Source organism: Phocoena phocoena, chromosome 1 (genome assembly GCF_963924675.1).
Source record: "Phocoena phocoena chromosome 1, mPhoPho1.1, whole genome shotgun sequence".
Taxonomy (NCBI): Eukaryota; Metazoa; Chordata; class Mammalia; order Artiodactyla; family Phocoenidae; genus Phocoena; species Phocoena phocoena.
Genome location: NC_089219.1, coordinates 171834805 through 171860004, shown reverse-complemented (window position 1 = coordinate 171860004; position 25200 = coordinate 171834805). Strand labels below are relative to the sequence as shown.

The window sequence follows — 25200 nt, the reverse complement described above, 5'->3', positions numbered from 1 at the left end:
TACTACTACATCTTTTTTTAATAAATAAAAATAAATGCAATATCATTTACCAGAGAATCATAAAATGCAGACCATAATTTCTTCCCAACCACTGTGAAATGACAGTAGAAGAGAGGGTCACTCGTTTTGCAAATATATTGCTTAGGAAAGTGAATTGTGTCTGCTTAACTTGACTAATTATTCAATCTCACTAATTTGACAGTGAACTACAGCTGGACTTTTTACCATGGCATAAAAAAGTTTCATTGCAAATTCTTTTCCTCCTTGAATGCCACTGGCATATACCCCTTACATGGGATAGGTTCCTATCTACTGTCACCCAACTGGACAATATACCCTCTCAGGAGGTTAAAATATGTTGATTTTAAATGACTTTCAAAATACAGTAACATAATGCAATGTGTTTAATAAACATGTAAATGATACCAGAGACGCCAGTGTTGCACATGTGAGTTCCTAACATCTGAAGGACAAAAGAAAATAGTGGGGATCATTAAATTTTCTTCTCTTTTCTTTTCCCTGATCAAAGACCAACCATGCAATTTAATCTCTGAAAATTAATCACTCTTATTTTATACAACCAAGATCCAACTTTTTGTCAGTGACTCTAAATGTTACTTTATTTTCATTTACATTGATTCTGTTTTCTGATTAGCTGGCTGATACACACATGTGTATGTCATAGTGAACAGTGAAAAGAGGCTAGAAACTTTTAATTCCTGGGAAAAAAATATTCTGAAAACTGAGATAATAGGCTAAAAAAAATCATCACGATAGAGACCTTGCTTTCAATTTAAATAAATGATATGCATGCAAAGCTGTCCAGAAAGTCCTCTGATATGAAAATCCTGGTAGTCATTGTTGCCTACAAGGAAGATGAAATGAGGGTGTTTTAGTCTAGCAGCTACCCAAACTAGGGCCAGCCTTCAAATCTAGCCCTAGGTTTGTTTTGGTATGACCTCAAGCTCAGAGTGGTTTCTATATTCTTAAACAGCTTAAAAAATAAAACAAAGCAAAACTGAGTACATGACAGAGAACGCATGTGACCTACAGATCCTAAGATATTTACTATCTGTTTTACTCTCTGGTCCTTTATAGAAGAATTTTGTTACCATTAGCTCTTCAACAACCTGAGAAGTGATGACAATTTAGGCCAATTCCTAAAAGTCAGAACAAACCATGAAAAAGCAATCACTACTCATTTATCCTGAGAAGTGGGTCCACTAAGTCAAAACTGAGAGAGATCAAACTGTAAACTGTGCTGTTTCCTAAAATATCAATTCGCATAATACATATTCTTTACCCGCAAAGAAAGTCTGCAATACTAAACTTTACTATTAAAATAAACACTGAAGCTAACAATTAAAATAGCAGGAGAATAATATTTCTCATTGATAACTTGGCAACATTCATGCATTTCAAAAACTCAGACAAAATTGGCATCAAATGCAAGGAAAAGTGGAAAAGTCAATTAAACATAACAAAAGCAAGCTCGGAGTTAAAGCAGATGAGGTTTAGACAATATTTCTTTTGAAAATATCACCTCAATATTTAATTTAATACTGCATCCAAACTGATAATCACTGAGATTCATTAAGTCAATTCTGTATTATTTTGGATTTTAATTTTAGAACTTATTCGTTTTAAAAGATGCTACGTACAAACCGGGAGAGTGATTTTCTCTAAATGCTATTTAAGTTAAACAGATAATATCTTATTATTTTCCTTGCTAAGGTTCATAAGATGCACAGACACTCAATTTATAAGTTATTTCCGCCAGTGCTGCAAATATTCTATTCTGAGACTAAAATAGCACATGGACGGCAAAGAAAATGCTACATCCAGGAAAGGTCCTCTAGGACTAAGCCGTCTACTTCAGGAAGGAGTCAACAATTCAGGGTGGAAAACAGCAGACCCACAGACTGTGCCCATTCACCTTTAGCATACGCCTTCCTCCTCTTAATGCCCTATGTTTAAGGTGAGATTTAGGCTCTTATCAGTGTCACCTTTAGACTCAGACTAGGAGGGCCCCCCCACCTGAAAGCCCTGCGCTTTAGAAAGTATCATGGTGCAAGCCCTTCCACAGGCTAAGGAGACAAGCCACCCTTGTACCGCATGATCCCAAGTACCCAGGACTCCCGAATTCCCAGGATAAACCCCTACAAAACCTGTTCCAGGACCTGCGTGGCCCTCTCCCCTGGGTCACTCCTCTGGAAGATGGCCTGGGCTGGACCGCAGTGCCGGAGTGCACGTTACAAGGCCTGTGCGTGGTCAAGGTGCAGCTGTTAGGAAGGGGTGGATGGGTCTTGGACATGGGGGCAGGGGAGTCCACACTATGTACCAGACATGAAGGAAGGCAGAGGGGAAGGAAGGGAAATGCGCTGGGCTGCAAGCTAAAAGCTGGCTCTCCTTCTACTGCCTCTTTCTGACACAAAACTCCTAGGAGTCTAAGAATTAAAAATGCCAAGCTAGCCTCCCAGGCCACTGTGAAGGCACATTTGTCAAATAAGAGAACAGAACATATTTGACTTAGCAGTTTGTTATCTTAATTCACAAACGCCTACATATTTACATACACAATATGTGGGTGTACACTGTATCAGGTCCCATGAACACCGGAAGTGGACTTGGTTCTTATGATGGTCACTCCTAGATTTCACGCTGCAAAGACATTCTGCTTTTTTATTTCCTGAATCCCCCATTCAAAGCTTAATTGGGATATTTTACTCAAGTGATAAGATTCAGGTTCCCTTTCTGATTTACCTAGTTTCCCATCCACAGTCACAGAAAAAAAAAATTGATCACCATAAAACTACATAAAACCAGGGGAATTCCCTGGTGGGCCAGTGGTTAGGACTTGGTGCTTTCACTGCCGAGGGCCTGGGTTCAATCCCTGGTCAGGGAATTAAGATCCCACCAGCCGAGCAGCACAGTCAAAAAACAAAACAAAACAAACTATATAAAACCAATCAAATTTCCAATCGGCCCGCCTAAATGTCTTCTAATATAAAAGGGCACTATTGTGAAAAATGGCTACAGGGAGAGAAAGTTTATTATCAGAGCAAAAGGGGGGTAGCTGTGAGCTGAGAAGCTCACAGGTCCTTCTAGTTTAGCATCAAAGACATCCATTTGTCCTAGAGTATTTGAACCACCCAATGCTTGAATAGCCCAGTCATACTGCCAATAGCAACCACAGTCAATCGATTATTGAGCCCTTACTATGGGCCAGACTCTTTGATAGTCTCTTCATTTAATCCTTACCACCTGGGGAAGGGAGGCACAGAGAAGTTATGGCTTCTCAGCAGGTAAGTGGCTAAGACTTGGACCTGGTTTTATATGAATCCAAAACCCATGCTAGAATGAATATCTTAAAAAAAAAATCCCCTATTTTAAAAATATATAATATCCTCTTTTTTTTTTTTTTTGCGGTACGCGGGCCTCTCACTGTTGTGGTCTCTTCCGCTGCGGAGCACAGGCTCCGGACGCGCAGGCTCAGCGGCCATGGCTCACGGGACCAGCCACTCCGTGGCACGTGGGATCCTCCTGGACCGGGGCATGAACCCATGTCCCCTGCATCAGCAGGCGGACTCTCAACCACTGCGCCACCAGGGAAGCCCATAATATCCTCTTTATAAAAGAGGGGGGGAATGCCATATTTCTAGCACAAAATGAATGGTTGAAATGGTTATGTTAGTAAATATATACAACTTATTTTCCATACTCTTATATAGGCATAAAAACTTCAGGGGGTTAGTGTTTTGTGAATTAAATAATGAAACATATATTGACTTTGGGGGGATATAAAGATATTTTCCTTCTCTTACCTCCTTAACAAGAATCCAGGGAAAACTCTTAATGAGAAGGTACCAAAAACAAAAACAAAAAAACCCAAAAAACCCCCCACAGAAGTTCCCACTCATTTATGAATTAAGGCCAAACTAGAATTAGAAAAAAAAAATCAGAATAACGATATCACACACAAAAACTAATAAGCCTAGAAAACGACAATGAAATCATTGCTGCCATTGTAACCCTGTGGGATGACAGAACAGTCAAAATCCTCTAAAACGTTTTTGGTCAGGAAAAGAAAGAAAAAAGCAAACTAAAACCTTCCAAAACTTTGACTATTACCTAAGTGTTGACCTAATTCAATAGTTTTCCAATGATAACTTAGAAACAGTCAATAAGTAAAATATGCCTTTCTGGTTGACTTTCACTGAAATTTATGATTAATTGCCTTTCGCAACTGGAATATCACATTCAGCTTTGAAAAGAACAACTCTCATTACTTTTCACAAGAGGTGCTCTGGATATATGTTCTTTTGGCTCTAAATTTAAGAAGTATTTTGTCCAACTATTAAAATGTATTACATTTTGGATAACCACTCTTAAATTGTTATAACAAGAAATAAAAATTCTAAAGAGGAAATATTCCCATGACTATGGCTTTGAATATCTATGTCCCTTAGTCAAGTCAATGAGAGCAGAACCAGGAAGCCACACTTACCCCCTTGGCCACAGGGGCTATGAGATGGTGGAAAGACTTGTTCTTAAGGGCAGTTGCATAATCCTTTCTCATTCTGTGGGAGAGCTTTAAGGGAGGGAAGGGAAAGACTACCATCGGTCAAGGAGAGTTTGGCCGCAATGCTGCCTCAAGGCATGAGAACGGATTCCATGGTCCCTTCCACATCAGACTAAGCATCTGTGATGATGCAACAGATTCGGCCACTTTCAACATCTTCCGAGTTGAATCGCTATCACTAGTTGGCCAGAGGAAGGAGGGGCTGTTCCAATCTCCCTTACAATTACCACCCTAATTATTACATTACACTTTCACAATTTAATCCCTTTATTTGCCTCACTGCCTTTTTGGGGCTAAGTGAGCACCACGGTGCGATGCCCGCTGATGTAGCTAGCAGGGTAGCAGGGCAGCAGGAGTACCACCCAGCTGCCAGCTACAAGCACAGCCAGGTGGGCAAGCCCAGAGTGCTAATCTGGACAGTGACATGTCTGTCTGCTGCTCAAAGCCCTTGAAAGTTGCTGTCTCCAATATGGAGTAGAACGGAGCACTATACATCAATGCCAAGAATCACCCTGTGAAGCTTTTGGTAGCATTTCAGCATCCTAAGGAAGAATCAGCGATAGAAGTCCAATTGTTCTATTCCAGGGATCGCTCGGTAAGTAACTATTGCACGGCTATTAATAGCTAAGCGATAGGATTTCTTTTTTTTTTTTTTAAACAACTGTCAGGAAATGTTTTCACATAGTTGTCCTATCTTTGGCAAACATACTAAGGACCACGTTGTTTCAACCACCCCCCCCTCCCAAAACAAAAAACTTTGGTGTTCCCTCAAAGCAGGAGACATTTATAGGAGGAATTCACTGCAATCCACAACCCTTTGGGAACCAAGCTTTCGTAAAGTGTTGCTAGGCTGAAACTCAGGCCAGCACAGTGCCAGGCCCACAGTAGGTTTTTAGTCAGTATTTGTTGAGTAACTGGGAATGGTTTTTCATATTGAGACCATCTTGCTTACACCAGTGTACACAGTATTTGTTAATTTATCCCCAAACACTCCCTTATCTTTGTGTAGTTAGACCCCGAGCTGTGTAAACTGAGTTCACAGAATCAAATTACTAACAGTTTAAATTTGAGATGCTCTGTAGCATCCGTATTCTAATACTGTTGGACAATGGCTGGTAAGAACCCAAAGATTTGAAGCGTGTTTTCATTCTCAAGTTTTGCAATCTAGTAAGCAGGCTGAAGAGATACTTTCAAATGCCCCAAAGTGAGAGGAAGCTTCGCATACAGATCATCATTGTTCTTATTTACTCACTTTACATGTGATTTTGTATTTCACTTTATCCAGAAGCATTCCTTGAGGTAGGTATTAACGCCTTCAGTTTATAAATGAGAAGAAAGACAAGAAAGGTCCAGTGGATGAAGCATTTTTGTAAGAAAATGCTAATTAAATATGGCTATGATGATCCATTAAATATGAAGATACAGCTATTAAAATATTTAGGTAATTCATACATACTCCACACTAACTTGGCTTGTGTTCTTCCGTTAAAACTATGAAAGGCCGTGAAAAGATTAGGCTGATAGATCCACTCTATTATGTAAGAGTTATGATACCTTGAACAACTGTGCACTTGAACTCTTTAACTGTGTATTCATCAGCCATACATCAAGGAAGTGATTATGTGATAGATGGCACAAAAGCAATGGGAGATGGTACCACCTGTTCCACTAAGGACAATCACTAAGATCTTCAGTGCTACTGGGTGAAAAGACTTGCCTGCCCACATGCTCTTGAAAGGAAAGAGTAGAAGATTACTCTCTGTGCTCATAAAGGGGTTCAGAATCACCTTTTGTTAAAACATTTAGAAGGAGTAGAGTTTAACACACATCATCCCCTTTGCACTTTAAAAGCCAGTAAGCGTGTCACACAATTATTAAACTGATTTCAGTTATGTCCAACAAGGGACCAGTAGATGACAAAGAAGAGTTGTCAGCGGTAAATCAGCAGCGACACGGTAACAGAGCTGTGGTTCTCAAACTCGGGTGAGCATCAGAGTTACCTGGAGGGCTTGGCAAAGCACAAATTGCTGGGCCCTCCCCCAGGGATTCTGACGGAGGTCATCTGGGATGAAGGATGGGAATCTGCATTTCTAACAAATTCCCTGGTGATACTGATAGCGGCCACACCTTCAGAAGCACTGTCACAGAACACAGCACGGTAGGGTGCAGTGGTTCTTAACCTCGGCTTTAGATGAAGCATTAACTAGGAAGCTTTCATAAATCCCCGCTTGCCCTGGCTGCACCCAAGGCCAATTAATTCTGAATTTGGGGGTATGGCCCTAGGCATCAGTATTTCTTTTTTATGTCTCCAGGTGACTCCAGTGAGCCTGCAAGGTTGAGAACCACTGACATGAGGGAAAACGCACTTATCTCTATAACTGGTTAAGAAGATACATTTTGGGTATTTTTGTTTTGGCCATGCTACGTGGTTTGTGGAATCTCAGTTCCCCAACTAGAGAGTGAACCCAGGCCCTCAGCAGTGAAAGCGTGGAGTCCTAACCACTGGACCGCCAGGACATTCCCAGAAGATACGCTTTGTAAACCACGGAGCAGAGCAGAATAGAATCACTGGTGTGCTGGGGATCCTCAATAAACAATGATTCTTTCCTTCCTCTATTTTCTTCAAAAGTGTATCACAAAGGATCTAAACAAGTGAAAAATAATTTTCTGTAATTATCTATAGCTTTGAAAAGGAGCTGAGTTTTGTATTTGTGGATTCCTATTAAAGGGTCACATACAAATTTTAGTCATGTTTTTCTACATTTTTCGGTGGGAAATAATATTGTTATTTATAAATCCGGAGATCTATAAACGTTTGGGTATGTCTTACATATGTTGGAGGCATATTTTATATTTTGGTACAGTTTGGAAGCTTTTTCATACACATTTATTAAAAAGGTGGGGAAAGTACATCCAACCACAGGAAAAGAAGGAAGGGCGTAGAAAATTAAATTTGTTTAGAGAAGTGATTCTCAAAAGTGTAGTTCCTGGACCAGCAACATCGGCATCATCTGAAAATTTGTTAGAAATATAAATTCTCAGACCCCCTACCGGAGACAGGTGTAATGAATCAGAAGCTCTGGGAGTGGGTGATCTGCATTTTCACAAGCTCTCCAGGCGGGTTTGATGCACACTCTAGTTTGAAAACCACTGGTCTAAAATATTTATCATTTTAGCCATACGAAGAACAGAAGAGGTAAAAGCACTATTTATCCAGTGCGCATCGGTTCAGTTGCTATCCAGACCCCCACTGCTCTAATAACAGCTGTGCTCTTTTAAGCTCCACCCAAAGCTTATTATCATTCCATCTTTAGAGCTTGATAGTAAACGTGGAATTGATAGGGAACATATGGGGGTGGGGGGGTGGAGTCTATTCTACAAATCCTCCACTATCAGTTTTAACCTATTTCTATTTTGTACTCAGGATAGAATTAAGAATGCACAACTTGGGTTCCCTGGTGGTGCCGTGGTTGGGAGTCTGCCTGCCGATGCAGGGCACACAGGTTCGTGCCCCGGTCCGGGAAGATCCCACATGCCGCGGAGCGGCTGGGCCCATGAGCCATGGCCGCTGAGCCTGCGCGTCCGGACCCTGTGCTCCGCGACGGGAGAGGCCACAACAGTGAGAGGTCCGCGTACCGCAAAAAAAAAAAAAGCACAACTTGACTAACAAGGACTAGAACCACGAAAACCAACCAACCAACCAACCATCACGAGGCTGGAGGAGGGTGGGTATCGCCAGGTGCAACCCTCACTCACCTTGAATTGTCCTCTTGAAGAATGCCTTGCAGGCTTCACAGGATGCTACCCCATAGTGGTACCCAGACGCGATGTCACCGCACACTAAACACAGTCTCTTGGGCATCGAGTTGAGCATGTATTCGCACTTGGTCTGGGGGTCTTCAACAATGGTGCTGGAGCAGTCATCGTACAGTTTCCGGACAGGCCCACTACCTCCTAGGATAGGAGCAGAAGGGTAGAGAGGTGGCGAGTCAAGTCCGTTCTGATGGCCATTCATGGTTGAACTGTAGCTCCCGCTGGCGTCTGAAGAGCCACCTGGGCTGTGGTGGTTGACGCTGTCCGTCAGGGAGGCCGGGCTGGAGGGTTCCGTCTTGATGAAGGACGAACAGCTGGAATCAATGTGTCGATCTTTGTTTGACATTCTGCAGAGAAGCCTGAGGTTTAGGGAGGTGCAAACAGAGAGAGAAAGAGGAGAGTGTCAAACAGAGATACCAAAATAGGTAGAAACAAAGAGAAGGTGAAAAAATAGAGAAAGTGCAAAAAAAGATCGAAAGGAGAAAAAAAAAAGAGAAGAATTCATACGTTAGACATTGCTCTTTGAGAGTGCTGCCTAAGAACCAAGGACTACACATCATTCTCTAGTCAATATCTCTTGTTCTACAACAAGGCAATCAGCATAAGGGCGTGACAGGGTTACATCAAAGTGCCCAGACAGGCCATAAACAAAAGCTCTAACTGACCCAGTTCCTTTCATTGTACCTTTCTCTTGGAGAACCACTGTCAGTATCTAAATCAACTCTCTAGATTCTAAATGTATCCATGGAAGAGGAGTAATTTGTAAAGTCCATATCACTTCTAAAATTACCCTTATCCTCACTCTACTTTTCTCTTCCATTTTCTGATGTTGCAGTCATTTTATTATGAGCAGAACTAAACTTTTATTGTCAAGGCCGAACAGATGATTCCTCAGCTCTGTAATTACTGTTTGTCAGCACGCTTCCATAAGCATAACTGTGTCTTTTATTGATCTAAGACACACAGGGAATATATCCTCAATCACATTGCCTCTTTAATTAAATTGCTCTATTTCCTAGACATTTAGCGATACAGAAAGACATCAAGGATAAAATGCTAGCCAATATTTAAGGATTATTTCCTAGAGCCCACAAAACAGTGAAATGATCACCAGCACTGATTAATAAACATGTACATGTGTTTACAGGTGTCCGTGTCTGCATGTGCGATTTGCCACTGTTGGAGAGGAATCACTAAAAGCCATTTGAGCCTTCAGTACACCTGTGAATCCATAAACCTGATACTTCATATTCAGCAAAGTAAGGATGTATCAAATTTTGCCCTGAAAAAATGAGATTTGCGATGGCCTCTTTTTCTCCCCTTCCTTTGGTCTTTTAACATCATACCTCCTAAAAGGAAATATGATGAAGCATCTAATCTAACCAACTCTCTCTCTTATCTAGAAGAAACAGACTGCCCCTCTTACTTTGTCAGACCCGTAGGTGATTAAATTTCTGAAGAGGTAATTAGATGAAAAGATATAATTGGTCCCATTTTCTTTCTGGTTCGCCATAGTGCAAAACCCCTTTTAGCCAAGTCTCTAGGAACCTTCTGAGAGCCCACTATAGAAAGGAGAGGTGACAGCTGAGAAACAAACTTAGATAATTGCTTCCGGGTGGAAAGGTGATTTATGGGAATCCCACAGGGTAATGGTCATTCACTCGAATTTGGGGGAGTAGTCACAGGATAACCGAAGGGATGCAATTATCTCTTTCACTATAAATCTAATGATATTTTATCACAAATTTCATGCTCTCCTCCGGGTGCCCCCTTCCCCCACTGTTCTGCTACTTTCAAACGAAGGGAAATATGGTTATTTCCTATCAGGGAATGTTCACTGAACGGTTCCGAGAAGGCGGTCTCAAAAGCAAAGCGTCCAGAGCAAGAGCTTGCCTCTTACCTAGCAGATTTTCCATCGGAAGTTCTGTGCTGCTTTCTAAAGTAAAGCAAACTCAGGATGTGAAGAGAGCAAACAGGAAGGAGAAATCCACAAAAATATCTTCTTGCTTTTGCCCACCCACTTGGGTTGTCCTTTCCTCAAGAGCTTTCTTTTTCAAGAAAGAAAAAATATCCCCCTCCAGCCTGAACCAGGCGTCCGCCCCCTCCCGCATCTGCTGCCTTGTCCCGTCACTGTTAATGAGCTCTGTAATTAATAGATCGCTCTCCTTGTCTCCCAGCTTGCACTCTGGGCTAAGCACTTTTCCTCAAGTCAACGTTTGAAAGAAAGCGGGTCGGCACTGACTTACAGCAGCCCTGCAAATTCCTTTTAATTTAAAGCACTTACTCTACCCCTTCACTTATTACCTTATAATTACTGGACTGCTCACACATACATTATGATCTTAGACTACAGTTAGAAGTTATTAGGGTACTAAAACACAGTTGCTCCCCTTTCCTCTCTCTGGCACTGAACTTCTCACAGCCATGACAATTAACTCTTTCGCCATCTGCCTGCGAGGCACCATTTCTTAATCATTTTTTCTTTTTCCCAAGGAGAGTTGCTCTGAGCTGCTTGATCACAAAACTGACCACCCTTTCCCTGGGCCCTCTTTTCTCTCTCTCTCTTTTCTTGGATTGTCTCTGTTCAGTTTTATCCCAATTTTCTTTCCCTCGGGCTTTTTCTCATGGACTTCTAAAATGTGCAGAACTCTTGACTGAGAAGCAAGGCGAGGAATCACCCTCCTATTTATGGAAGGGTTATTTGCAAAGTCACCAAATGTTTATGTGTCAAATGCATGTTGTTAAGGTCTTTGAAAAATTGGGTGTCTCCAGCCAGCTGTCTCCTCGAAATTCTCAGCCCCTAACTTTGCAATAATCTGGATGGAAGCAAGAAAATTCAGGAAGTTCAAGTGGCCAGGGAAGCCTTTGGACAGGGGCAATCTCTTCTCCTACACAAGTCTGGCCATTGTAGCTGTAAAGGAAAGTGAACATGCTGGATCAGTGCTGTAGGTTTTACATGTTTCTTCTCAGACATGAACTGCTTCCTTAATGAATAGCTTTTTGCCCAGTGGAAATAATAATAGAGTTGCCATTTATCAGGTGCTTACTACATGTCAGGCGTTGACCTGAGTACTTTACAAATATTACCTCATTTAATCCCCAAGACAACCTTATGAGGGAGGTATTACTCTTTAGGAAACAGAGCCTCAGACATCAAACAATTTCCTGAAAGTCATACAGTTTGGAAGTGTTAGAGTCGGGATTTCAACTCAGGGCTGACTCCAAAGTCCAGTGCGGAAATGTCCTGAAGCCAACAGAGAGTTTTTCAAGGTGTTCACTCATGTTTTTGAAATAGCCAAGCAAAGAGGGGTAGTGCTGGCACACACAGAGGCTCTATGACATTCACACTCACCCATGAGTGGAAAAGTGGCTGAAGAAGCCACCACGCTGGCTACAAGGCTACCCTGTTGAGTCACCCTCCCCAGGGTCTGGAGTGACACCAAAACAGACTCTGAAAGAACACAGTTGTCTCCTAATTACTGCTTAACTCATTACACTGAACGTTTCCTAGATACCATTACATTATACCCTAAAACTACAGTGGGTCTTAATTCTCCCCCTCTCTGTCTCTGAAATTCTACAGCTCTATTATTGAAGCCTGAGATATTCACAACTATCTATAAATTCAATTGTCAGCTGGTGGGTTTTATTCTAGACTTCACTTCAACCTAAAATTAGAGGCACTAAAATTCACATTAACTCTAAGAGGAATGTAGTGAATAAGACTTTATTTCAAAAGAACACCTTTTTGTCAGAAAGAGCCATTTTCAAGATGATGGCTTTATCCGGAGCCAAAGAGAGTAAGACCAATTCCACATTGTGCTGTTAACGCAGAAATTTTAGGTCACGTTGGATTAATAAAAAGCTAAATTTAGTTAAGAATTACGAATAGAAATAACATGTGTTGGAAAAATGTGGGAAATATTTATTTTAAAGGCTACGTAGAGTTGTTTTTATTTTTTTATTTTAAGAGAAATGATGGGAGACACAAGGGAAAAAGAGAAGCAACTTTCTAAACATCTTCTCTGAGTGGACACCCTGAGAATAAACTGGAGGGAGAAATAACCATGTCAAGAATAACGTTTATTTTCCATATAAGAAACTAAATTTGAGGGATATAACAGCCTTTCAGAGGCCAGAGACATTGCAGTGCTTTAGAAAGTATTTTCAATACAGTTTGAGGTATAGTCTTCTGTATTCTATATATATTCTATATATGTTCTATTATATATATTATACATATATACATATATATATACATTTATATATAAATTCTGATGATCCTGCTTCAACATAGGAACTTCTTGCCCAGCCTTCCCTAAGGGTTAGCAAGAGTAAAATTTATCTTTGGTGTTAGATACTCATGATCAGGCAAATAAAGCTTCTTGGTTGCTGGACTATTTAAAAATGTAATTTTTGACAGTTGATTAATTGTACGTACAGGTGTTCATGTATAGGGAGAAAGTGACGGACAAAAAGAATAAGAATCAATTAAAGTTGCTGCTGGAGGGGAAAACAAGATAATCTGTCAGTTAATATTCCATTTATATTATAATTATCAAGCTTGTTTTCAGAGAGGCTACCTAGATCCAGGTAAATGTGTGACTGTGAGTGAATTGCTGTGAATTTCTGGGCAATGTGTAAGTGTCCAGAGTGGTCTACATTTCCCAGAAGGGACTTAAGCCTACGTTCCATAGGCTTATATATGATTAAATATTATTAATCCTTTCACCAAACTATTGGGTTGGCCAAAACGTTCATTCGGTTAGTGAATACGTTGTTCAACAGTTCTTCGTGAAAGTTAAAAATGTGTCTTTTAGTTTCACCTAAACCCGAATGAACGTTTTGGCCAACCCAATAAAAGTTCGTAATACGCAGCTGCATTTCACCTTTTGAATTTTATACCAAACCTGAGTTCATTTGCTACTTTATTTCCCTCCTAAAAAAAGTGGTGCATCAATGCAACACACGTGTACAGGTCTTCTTTGGCCTTCCTGATTTTAACACCAAGGCAAGATTGTTTTGAAATTTTATTATACCGATTTCAGTGACAGACACCTAAATAGGCTAAATAAGTGACAACTCAACAACTCGCTAGTTAATTTTCTTCCTTATCATCCTTAAGGGCCAGAAAAGGTACCCATCATCATTATAAATTCCAAACACTTTATCAATTTATATCTCAAATTTTTACATAACAACAACGGAACCAGCAAACCTGCGAGTTTACAAATATGAGAAGAGAGAGAGAGAGAGAAATAAGAAGACAGAATCCTTAGTTCTCTCACTGAATCAGAGAACTTCAGGGCTGGAAAGGAAGGTTATCAAAAGTCCTACTGCTCATAACTTAACCTATCCAAAATAGGAAGGAAGCTATAAGGATTGGTCGGTTTTTCTACCTGCCGAAATCACCAGATTGAATATTTAAGTATTTTTGTTTCAAAAAATAAGAAGCTTTTATTAGCCTACAGGTTTTGGGTTTTGTTTTAATGCTTTTAGAAGAAAACCTCCGAGACTAAGGCAGCGGCTCCCCGAGGCCCAGGCTTCAAAGCTCATGACCCCAGCAGCCCCGCTGGCAGTCTGAGTTACAACTCCAAGCACGCCACTTTACAATGAGCTTTTTTTTTTTTCTCTCCTGCTTCAACTAATTGCACTCTCGTAAAGTGGCAAAATGTGAATCACTTAGTAACAAAATGGGCACCACTGCTATTGTCAAAGAATGGTGATGCTGAAGAAAGAGAAAGCAACCGAATGAAGTGTCATGTCAGAAATCAACGGTGCAACGTGTGATTTGAGAAAACATGACTACTTTACAGAGACAGGGTGTCATTATGGCATCACAGTAATACGCTGCTTTGACAACTGCTGGGTCTAACATATCATCATTGCATTAAGGTACACTGGCTTAGTTGGGGAAGGAAGAGAGAGGATTTTTTCTTTTAATAAGAAATATCTTCAGGTCTGCCTGGTTAACCTAACAGAAGGAGACCATTAATTGTAAAGAAGGAATTGTAAATCCTGACCCACACGCCAGAAAGATTAAAACACATGCACACATATGCACACACACTTAGATATTATTTTAGGTCTTCTTTAATAAACGTGGAGGCCCATCTAATGGAACAGAGGTCTGCATAACATGATCACAGTGATTTAGTGATGCCGCTTCTTGATTCTTTGAACAAATAACTTGTGCGTATAGTCTAAAAGACTCTTTGCAACTTACTCTGTCAAGAACCAGAGTAAGCAAACAGCTCCCCACAAAGCTGATGCTTGAGTTGTTGACAAGAGATGTAGCTAAGTTGTGTGGGAAGCAGGGACCAGCTCCTTCAAGTAACAAATCGGAGCCTCTATGTAAGCTGAACGCTTTCCCAGTTCTGTCAAGGGCCACGTGTGCTACACTAAGCAAAGAAGTTTAGGACAAATAAAAACAGGACACTTGGAACTCATTTCTGGCCAGTCGTTGAAAGCACCCCAGGAATATAATTTCATACCTAGGGCTAAACCATGACCAGGAAGGACCTTGCTGAAACCCTATCTGCTTTTAGGGCTCCAGTGTTCAATTCTGCTCTGAAATTAGGTTGGTCGACTATCCTGATTTAATCACTGAAATCTCATGTCCTGGGACTTCCTTAGTCCAGACAACCCGGGATGGTTGGCCATCCAATCGGATATAGAGAAAGATCTATAAAACCTTGTGCCTCTCCTCCTGCTGTTGTCCCTAAAACAAAGGAAGGGAAATGGATTCCATTCCTTTTCAGCAAAGAGAAGTGCACTGTTCACACTGGGGGTGTTCTAAGGGTACGGGTTAGAAAGTGCCTGCATCCTTTCTTACTGTGCCATTCCAGCCAGAGGCCACTGCCCAGCGCCTTGTTAAGTTATCCAGACTATTTTAGATGTTGGCAATTGTAATTGCTTCAGTTTGCATTACCAGGTGATTTCTGATGCTTCCTGGTTGATAAACTTTATTAATGGGAAAAGAAATGGTCCTGTGATATCACAATTACAGTTGTTGACAGTTTCTGTATTGAAGGATTTGATCTGATGCAGGAGTGTTTACTAGTGTAATTCTTCCTTAGCTTGTTTTCTTGGACCTATGTCAATCTGGGGGTGCGCATCCCTTGTTTATAGCTCTAAATACAGTAAGCGAGCTACTGGCAAATCAATAAGACTGTTAAATGCATAATAATACTGGGTAATTGCATACATGATGTTTTGCATAATTAACTGTCTGAGCTTTTCTTTAATATAATGGGCTCTCACGTAATATAGAGCAGCTATAAGTCTATAAAATATACACAGTTTATATGAACCATGATTCTGCTTAAAACTCTGGCTAATCACCTACATTGGCTTTGAAGGGAGAGCTCTCCTCCACTGCCAAGTCCAAATCAATTCTTATGACATTACTTTACAACTAACATGATATTTAACTGATGATGGCTATTAGCTATTACACAGATTGCATGCAAGGACTGTAGCAGTAGGGGAAAAAAATACCATTCAGTTTAAACAAACTTCTGTCATGTAATCAATATTACCGAGGCATATTAAGTGTTTTAACAAGTGTGTATATTTGCCTTAATGCAGCTTAATTAACTATATCCTCACACCTGCCCAAGTCCAGGACACCTATGGATATTAGAAGACAACGTCAAGAACTGTCTAGTCAGCAACTCAGATGCACAGGGGATGCAAAAAAAGCATTTTATCTCCAATCCCTAAGGAGCGTTCTTTCCTCACACAAGTTACTCCCCTGGGACCAAAAGCCAGAGGCCCAGAAGGGCTTTAGAATCACGTGCTCTACATCTTGATGTAGGATATGTCCAGGTGTTGACCGGATCACTATCTCCAGGGTAGAGTGAAACAGCCCTGGGCACAAGGTGGGGACCCTGCCAGAAAAAAAAGGTTAGTATGGGGTAAAAAAACTACCTAAGATAAATCATCAAAATGAAGCTTAGGATATATGCTGAATGTAACATTTATTCAGTCTTAGAGATTTACTATGCCATGAGCAGACCTCCTCTGCAGTAAGCTTTCTAGAGAAAAGAAACAGTCTCCTCCTTCTACAAATCTCTGGTCTTTCAAACAGAAATATGGATCAATAAAGTTTGCTTGTGTTCAGACAACTCTGTTTTCAAGCAGTCAAGGAGCACACGGAAGAGAAAAAGCCGACACAACAGCGGGGGGACTGACAGCTAAACGAAGACCTTCTAAAGGCATCTCGCTAAAGGAGAAATAAACAGACATTCAACTCATAGAAAGTCTATGCACTGATCTTTACAAATTAAAAATCGAATATAGATGCTTTACACACACACTCCAGTGATGGAGTTCACAAATCAAATCCAGGTCAATGAAAACTCAGGCTGCCTGAATCTCCCTTTCCTATTCTCTTTGCTACGCTGGAAGAGGAAATAAGAATGCTATCAAGAGTTGATGTAAGGATATTGAGATCATAATACTGATGTCACCCATTACTCATTAAGAAAATGTTTTGCAAAAGCAATTACAATGACCAATAAGCCAGCTGCCTCCATAGAGACAGGCCAGTTCCTCTGGAGTGGAACTCTGAAACACTCCCGGAAACTGGGTGAATCACAGTGGGGAGAAAGCTGAGACGCTGAGGAGGAATCACTGTTGAAATAAATAAGCATAAATAAAATGCTTCGAGCATTTTGGAACATTTCTATGTTAGAGGGAGATTCATAGTACCACCAGATAATAAACCACATCTTCCCCTGTTGGACAGTGGTTAAACTATATTTATACTTTTAACTTAATAGCTTAGTTTGCAGTAGTTAACATCTGGATGCAAAAGCAGCTGGTCTGGGGGTGATCTATGATAGCAGAGGTTACCATGATATTCTGTTGGTATTAGGTGTTGTTCAGCTGAAGTAGGAGAGTTGGGGGGAGGTGTGGGGGAGGGGAAATCAGCTAATTATTAATCCTAAGACTCCTTCCTCTGTCTTCTTCCTTTAAAAGAAAACATTTCATTGAGCTAGTTGCCTGAAGAGAAGGTGAAGCTAAAACACCCAAGCCACTACTTGCGGGCAATGAAAAATAACATATATATACGCATGTATTTAATTCAAGCCATGGAAATGACGAAGGATTTGTTCTGCAGCATTATGGGTTTTGTAAAAGAGATTATTCAGCAGTGAGACACCATCCAGTGAAGACAATAGAAGCCACCGAGAGGCCAGGATTTCAGATCGGAAGGATTCGCTTGTGGTTTGTCATTCAAAGGTCCAAAGATAAACGTGCAGAGAAAAATTTCTGAATCTTAGTCTCAATTCTGAGTAGGACAGGGCTTCCCTGGTGGCGCAGTGGTTGAGAGTCCGCCTGCCGATGCAGGGGACACGGGTTCGTGCCCGGGTCCGGGAAGATCCCACGTGCCGCGGAGCGGCTGGGCCCGTGAGCCATGGCCGCTTAGCCTGCGCGTCCGGAGCCTGTGCTCCGCAACGGGAGAGGCCACAACAGTGAGAGGCCCGCGTACCGCAGAAAAAGAAAAAAAAGTAGGACACCAGGGTTCCCACACCTTGTCTGCCTTCTCCTTCATTTCTCAGCAAACTGTATCTTCTTGCAGCGCTAGAGGGAGGAGCGCTGTGGTTCCAGCTGGGGTCTCAGTGCTGTGTGACTGGAGGCAGGCCTCTATCGCACTCTGACCCTCATCCTGCCTTGTCACATGGCAGGATGAGCCCACGTGCTTTCTAAAATAACTGCTGCCATTAAAAAAACACAATTATACTGGGTTGGCCTGAAAAAACCCAAACGAACTTTTTGGCCAACCCAAGATTTTACTCAAATAAAACCCACGCTGGCTTGTGACTCAGATGAGACTGAGAGCAAGGGCTACTGCATGAAAGCACACTTCCCGAACTTCCTTTTGTTTCCTTGGCTGCTACTGCACTTAGCCAAGCTTCACGGTTAGGGCAGTGCACGTGTGTGTGTGTGTGTGTGTGTGTGTGCCCACGCGTGTGCACGCGCGCATACGCGCATGTACGTGCTTCAGGAGAAAGAAAAAGTACGTAGCCAACAACCTGCTACATAACAATGCAACCACGGCAACTACAGTCAACTGAGGAATCCTTCCCAGCGGGTGACCAAAGGCCAAATAGTGCCATGATCATCTGGTGGGATCCAGGGAGCAGAACTCTTGGTTTTTTCCTAGAAATGGCTCTCTTTTTGCTCATTACGTTTTTGGTGGGAGGCGTTGGCGGAATGGGCAATTCTCTGCAATCAGTGTTTAAGTGAATGTTTGTCCCAGTGTGTGACACCACGCTGTCAGCAAGCAGCGGGGAGTCCTTGAGTTGTTACTACATTTGATTTGACTGCCAGTAGGAAGCTTCATTTCTACCGACTGTTAGTTGCTCGCTCAAAGAATCTTTGTTTCTGGAGTGACTTTTTTCCCTCCTCTCTTCTATTTCCTTTTCCTTGATAGGTTGTGTACCCAAATGCCACGTGGATGTGTCAGAGGCAGCTTTAGTTCTTTTCTCCCGAGCTGGTCAGACCTGAGGGCCTGGCTGTAAAGAGTCCACCCAGTGTGTTCGGAATTTCTAGTCTCTCACTTAGATTCTCTGAACTTTAATTCACATTTCCTAGATCCTCACCAGGTCAACACAGACGCAAACCGGTTCGGCCACGTTGTGGTCACATGATTTACTTGGTGGGGTTTATTTCAGCTGATGGAGCAGACATTTCTGCAGCTCTTATCAGCCAAAAAGAAAAAAAAAAAAAGCCTTGTCACTCACCTTTCCATGCAATTTTGTTGAAATAACTGCTCTTTGGGTGACTGCTTCCAATACCTCTAAAATTTTTTCTGATTTGATAACTTTACTACTTCCCATGAAAGCCTTTCTCTTTCCAAATGATGATTTTGGTAATTAGGATTCTCAGATAGTGCCTCTGATAAGAACTTCTGACAGTGAAAAGCATCTTTAGAAACAACAAAAGCATAGGCATGAGTAAAAACGGTGGGGAAATAAAGAGAAGGAAAAATCTCTCAGAGATATTATGAAAATTCAGGCTGAATGGAAAATTAATTAACACTAAAGAGCTAAAACTGTAATTATGAAAAATTTCATTAAGGAGAGGCAGGTGAGTCTGCTTTTCTAAATATGACAAGGTGCTGCATAAAAATAAAGTAGAAGCGGGTTTTGGGGAGTGGAGCACGAAAGTCATGTCTTTAACCAGATCAAATTCTCGAAATTGGCTGTCAAGACGGGATTGTTGTGATTTATACCCGTCTATCAAGTGCACAAACGGAGAGACTGAGAGAACAGAAACAAGCTGCTGTCGCTTCCATTCGCAAAGAACCTTTAATTTCCACAGCACCATCTGTTACCAAATCTAATTCACATTCCCCCCTAATCTGGTTTAGTTCCATAATACTAATTCTTCCCCAACCCCTAGGAACACAAACCACCACCAAAAAAAAAAAAAAAAAAGGCTTTGGTTCTTGGTGAGTGAGAAATTGAATATTACAGAGTTAAGGTGTAAAGGCTCTGGTGACTTAAGTGAAGCATACTCTTCTCCATTAAAATGTCTTCCTGGCAAAGGGATTTGTTTTCAACCAATGCAGAGATATGAAACTGTTCATATTTGGGATAAAAAAAAATGCTGATATAAAAGTAGGCCGGGGACATGAAAGCAGAGGTTGTCATAAAATACAATTGTCAAGTTCAGTCACTTTCAGAACTGGCTATAAAATCACTTTGTCACGGTTTTCACATAGAGAAAGCCTGAAACTGTATTTTTGTTAAGGAAACTGAGAGTGATGTATAAATTCAGAAAAAGTAGAGAAGACTGGGCAGGGGCGGGGAGGGGAAGCTGGGGGGAAACCTAGGAGGAAATGAGAATGGAAAAAAATCATATATAATTTAAAATAAAGGGATGTATATAGGTAAACACACATCCATCTCTCCCAGTCCGAGATTCTATTAGCACATAGTTTTGATTCAACATCACTTCTGCTCTTAGCCAATATAATAACTGGCATTCACAATAATGAAGCTGTGGGGCTATAAAATTATAAAGTGCTTTCTGCATCAGAGAAAGATTAAACTACACTCAGTAAAGATTTACTGCTAAGTGTATTTCATTGCTTTCTAACTCTGTGAAAATTTGTTATCTCTAAAGGCAATAGTACATAAAGATCCACAGGCATACATTACACAATGAGAAAAGCCATTGTTTGAATCCTAGGATGAGAAGTGTTGATTACACGTTTAGTCAACTAGCTTACTACCTAATTCTTCTATGAACATTAGAAGCATTACCCTTTTGATCTCTAGCCCAGTCACATAGAACACTAGCTGGGTTACAGGATATCAACCCCTCAATGTCAGTAAGTCACTGGAGAGGTTATGATCAAAATATTTATTTTCACGATAGACATGATCATCACCCATAAATACATTTTTTTGTAGAAAAGACTTTAACTTGTAAAGTCCATCACCGAACTGGTAGTATCTTTATACCCAATTTAAATAATCCTAAATCTGTTATATAAAGATGTACATTTTCAGGAAAGAATCTCTCATTTTACTGATATAATCCTCTAACTAGGTAGACAGATATTTTCAACTATTAGCAATAATAAGAGCCTGCTTTTTAAGAGACATGGTAGATTATGAAAGAAGATAAGTTGTTCAGGACATTGTAACAAACAAGAAAACTGGAGATGAGAATAAATATGCTTATACACACACATGAGCATATATATATATACACATGTGCTATAGAAACATCAGTGGGTGTCATACACACATATCAGTGATTAGAGATTCTAAAAATGGTAAAATATAAAATAACACTTAATATTTTCAATATTCATTAAGCAATATGCTAATTCTGATATCCCTAAATCATACACAGTAATTTGTACTGCATAATTTTTAGAGTTTCTATTACAACTGCAAATTAAAGAGAAAATTTTGTTTTCTTCACACTCCTAAAAATGGCTAACGTTCCCAACACTGACAACACCAAATGCTGGTGAGGGTGTGGTGCAACCAGAACTCGCATACATTGCTGGCAGGGTATAAAATGGTCCAACATTTTTAGAAAAACAGTTTGGAAGTTTCTTATGAAATTAAACGGATACTTACTACGTCACAACAATTCACTCTTAGATATTTACTAAGAATGAAAACATATGTCCACAAAAAGAACGATACACAAATGTGTATCATCGCTTATTCAATGGCCCTAAGCTGAAAACAAATCAAATGTCCATCACTGATGAATAGAAAAACAAATTGTTATCATATAATGGAATTATAAAATTATACATATGTATGTATATACGTTTGTGTGTGTGTGTATATATATGTGTGTGTGTGTATATATATATATCCTGGTCAACAATAAAAATGAAACAAACTGTGATCGTCCACATACAATATCAGAGATACTCTGGTGAGCAATAACTAGGTAGATACGAAAGAGTGCTTACTCCAAGATTCTGTTTATGTGAAGATCTAAAACAGGCAAAACTGATGTGAAGGGACAGAAATCACCAGTGGTTGTCTGGACCAAGGGGTGGGGAATGGCTAAAGGGGGACATTAAGGAAATCTTTCCCACTAACACATTTTTTTTTTTTTTTTTTTTGCAGTACGCAGGCCTCTCACTGTTGTGGCCTCTCCCGCTGCGGAGCACAGGCTCTGGACGCGCAGGCTCAGCGGCCATGGCTCACGGGCCCAGCCGCTCTGCGGCATGTGGGATCTTCCCGGACCGGGGCACGAACCCGTGTCCACTGCAAAGGCAGGCGGACTCTCAAGCACTGCACCACCAGGGAAGCCCTAACACTTTCTACATTGTTTATACTTATGTCTAAGCCATATTTTTTATGTGTTATATGGATCACTTTTGTCAAAACTCATCTAACCATGCATGGAAAATATGTGTTTTGTTATATGTGAATTTTATTGATAAAATTGATCTAAAGAGAAAATTTTGAACAATAAGTTTAAACATAATGGGAGTTCCCTGGCGGTCCAGTGATTAGGACTCTGCACTCTCACTGCTGAGGGCCTGGGTTCAATCCCTGGTCAGGGAACTAAGATTCCACAAGCCACTCGATGCGGCCTCTCCCCAAAAAAGTTAAACATAATAACTTTATATTACTAGAAGTTTCTATCGATTCCTATGCCTTGTACCAGGTCTTAAATAGCCAGACCTAGAAAACTCTTCATCGACATCTAGCTGTACTTCTGATTTACACACAAGGACCCAGGGGATCAGGGAAGAGAGACAGATGACTTATTCAAGGACACCCAGAATTAGAGGCAGAACTCAGTCCAAATTCCAGCTTTCCACCTCTGAGGCCAGACCTTTTTCTAACCTATTAACGGGACAAAGGATGAAATCAAGATGAGGCCCATAGTGCATAATATTCTACTGATCTGAATGATAAACGCCCCTCTGTATCTGTTTTTAAAAACATGAAATATGTGTTACTGTAAACACCAAATAATTCCGTGCCTCCATGTGCACATTCGGGAAGTAAAGAAAGCAAACCTGACTCCATTCCTCATTTTCTTCATCTAAACATGGCGCATGATAGAATGGCTTTAGTAAATAGGCAATACGTGAGCAGCGATGTGGTCACGTGTCACTGTAAGTAATGCACGGTGGGCTTTTAAACTTTTTTGGTTTGCTTCGGTTTTGTGTTTGGAATAAGGATGTAGATATTATGGGAGACAGAATACGGAAACAGGATTTAAAAACGTGGAAATCGGAAAAAGAGGAGAGTCACCTGATTTTTAAAAATACGATTTAGATGTCAGTATGAACCCAATAAAAATGTGTCAGGGGAAAAGTACAATATATAAAACCTCAGTTGGTACATTTCAAAAGAAATGTATAATTCTAAAGGAGCTTCCAGGAAAGAAAACTTGCAGAGTAACTTCAATCAACTTAAAAATTATTTCATCACCAATGTACCAGCTGCTTCTCAAGTAGGAAGACGGGATGGTGTTCCTTAGCAGGAAAGGAAATAAATCACAGAGCACATTTCTTTCCCTCCTTTAACTTTCATACACATGAAGGTTACAGCATTCAGTACTTCGCTAAGGAGAGATGACATGATTATATAGCTAATTCATGTTTTCCTGAAAAGAGGATTCTGCAGAATAATAAAACTGTGCACATTCCTGAAGACAAATCTAGCCAAGCTTACAATCTCTCTCTTTCAATGGCTCCACAACACTCTACAGGTCGACAACCAAGCCCCTTAGCCAAGGAGTCCGGACCTTGCCCTCACTGGCTGGCCATCCTCTCTGACCCCAAATATCACTTCTCCCCGCCTTGTACCTCGTATATATACAATGCTTGCCAGCTTGTAATTCCTCCTACCAACCAGCTTTCCCTTCTCTCTGGAATGCATCTCGCTTTCCCTGTCCCCCTAACAATAAGCCATTTCCTATCCATTAGTAAAACCTCAACTGAGTTATCACATGTCCAGCGAGTCTTTCCTGACACCTCTTTCCCTAGATATTCCCATAATTCCGTGAGCCTATTTCTACAACCGCACTTAACACACTGTCTTTCGTGTGCCCGGGCTGGTGAATGAAGGAAGAAACCATAAATTCACATCCGCAAAAATCGGTGAACTTTAAACACTGGGGCACAAATTTTCTAAATTAGAGTGTTGTTCACACAATCTTGAGAATCTGTGAGATACAGCAATAAACACAGAAAAGCTATTTTTATATCTCCTTAGGTCAAAGTAAACCTGCTAAGAGATTTGATTTAAACAAAACAAAACAACCTACAGGGTGAACTAGGAAATGATTATAAGAGTTTTAATTAGATGCCCCAGCTTTGAGTTCACCAACATTGTTATTACTTAGTTAGTGCCAACTAACTGTGGGCGCTGACATGTTATCTACAAACCTCAGTTGCCGAATCTGTTAAATGGGAACTGTATCTCATAGTATAGGAAGACTGAATAAAAATTATTTGCAAAGGTGCCACTGAGTTCAGAAAGGTATCAATGAGCAAAGAATGAGAAAGGCCATTTTAGGATGAAGGAGGATGACCCAGAAGTGGGCGAATGCAGGGGAGGCTCAGAGAATGAAGGAGGGGTTAGTTTTGCAGAACGCTATAGGGGATCTGGAATTTGCTATGGGTTCAGGAAGTAGTTTGGGGCCACACTGTGGAAGGTTTGAAATACTATAGTATGCAGATTAGATGTTATTTTGTAGATGGGAAGTTACTGAAGATTTCTAAGGAGAAAAGACATAACCCGATTTGTGCCTTCTTTAAACACACTTTTGAGTGCAGCACTGCCCATGTACTCACTCATTCATCCCTATCATGTTTCAGGCATAGAACCTGATAAAATAGACCAGACCTCTGAACTCACAGTGTTTAAAGCCCAACTAGGAAGCTATTCTATCCAGCAAGATAAATGATGAGAAAAGCCTGCAGTAAGATGGTAGCAAAGAAAATGAGAAAAAGAGGAGATAGATATTATAAGCATCATCAAAAGAAGTTTTTGCACCCCCAGTGATCCATAAATAATACATGAGCATCGGTCAACCTGAAATTCCTTTGACGAAGTATAATTTCTTATAAAGTATAATATCAAAACAAATGAACACCTTATGATGGAACTGTTCTTGATCTTGACTGTGGCGCTGGACAGAGGAATCTACACATACAGTAACAGAACTGAACACACGAACTCACACACACAAGCACAAACGCATGTGCAACTTGTAAGTTCTAAGGTCGGTGGACTCTATCAATGTCAATTTCCTGGTTGTGATATTGTATACTATAATTATGCAAGTGG

The 25200-nt window shown here is 40.7% G+C and overlaps 1 protein-coding gene across 2 annotated transcripts in view; it reads right to left on the bottom strand.

The window, feature by feature from the left end:
* Nucleotides 1-25200, bottom strand: part of ESRRG (estrogen related receptor gamma) — a 583686-nt gene that overhangs the window by 163129 nt on the left and 395357 nt on the right. For both annotated transcript variants that reach the window (XM_065892087.1, XM_065892078.1), the window contains exon 2: nt 8339-8754. In XM_065892087.1, coding sequence (XP_065748159.1) covers nt 8339-8741 — 403 coding nt within the window. In that variant the 5' untranslated portion in view covers nt 8742-8754. The remainder of the gene's footprint in view (nt 1-8338; nt 8755-25200) is intronic.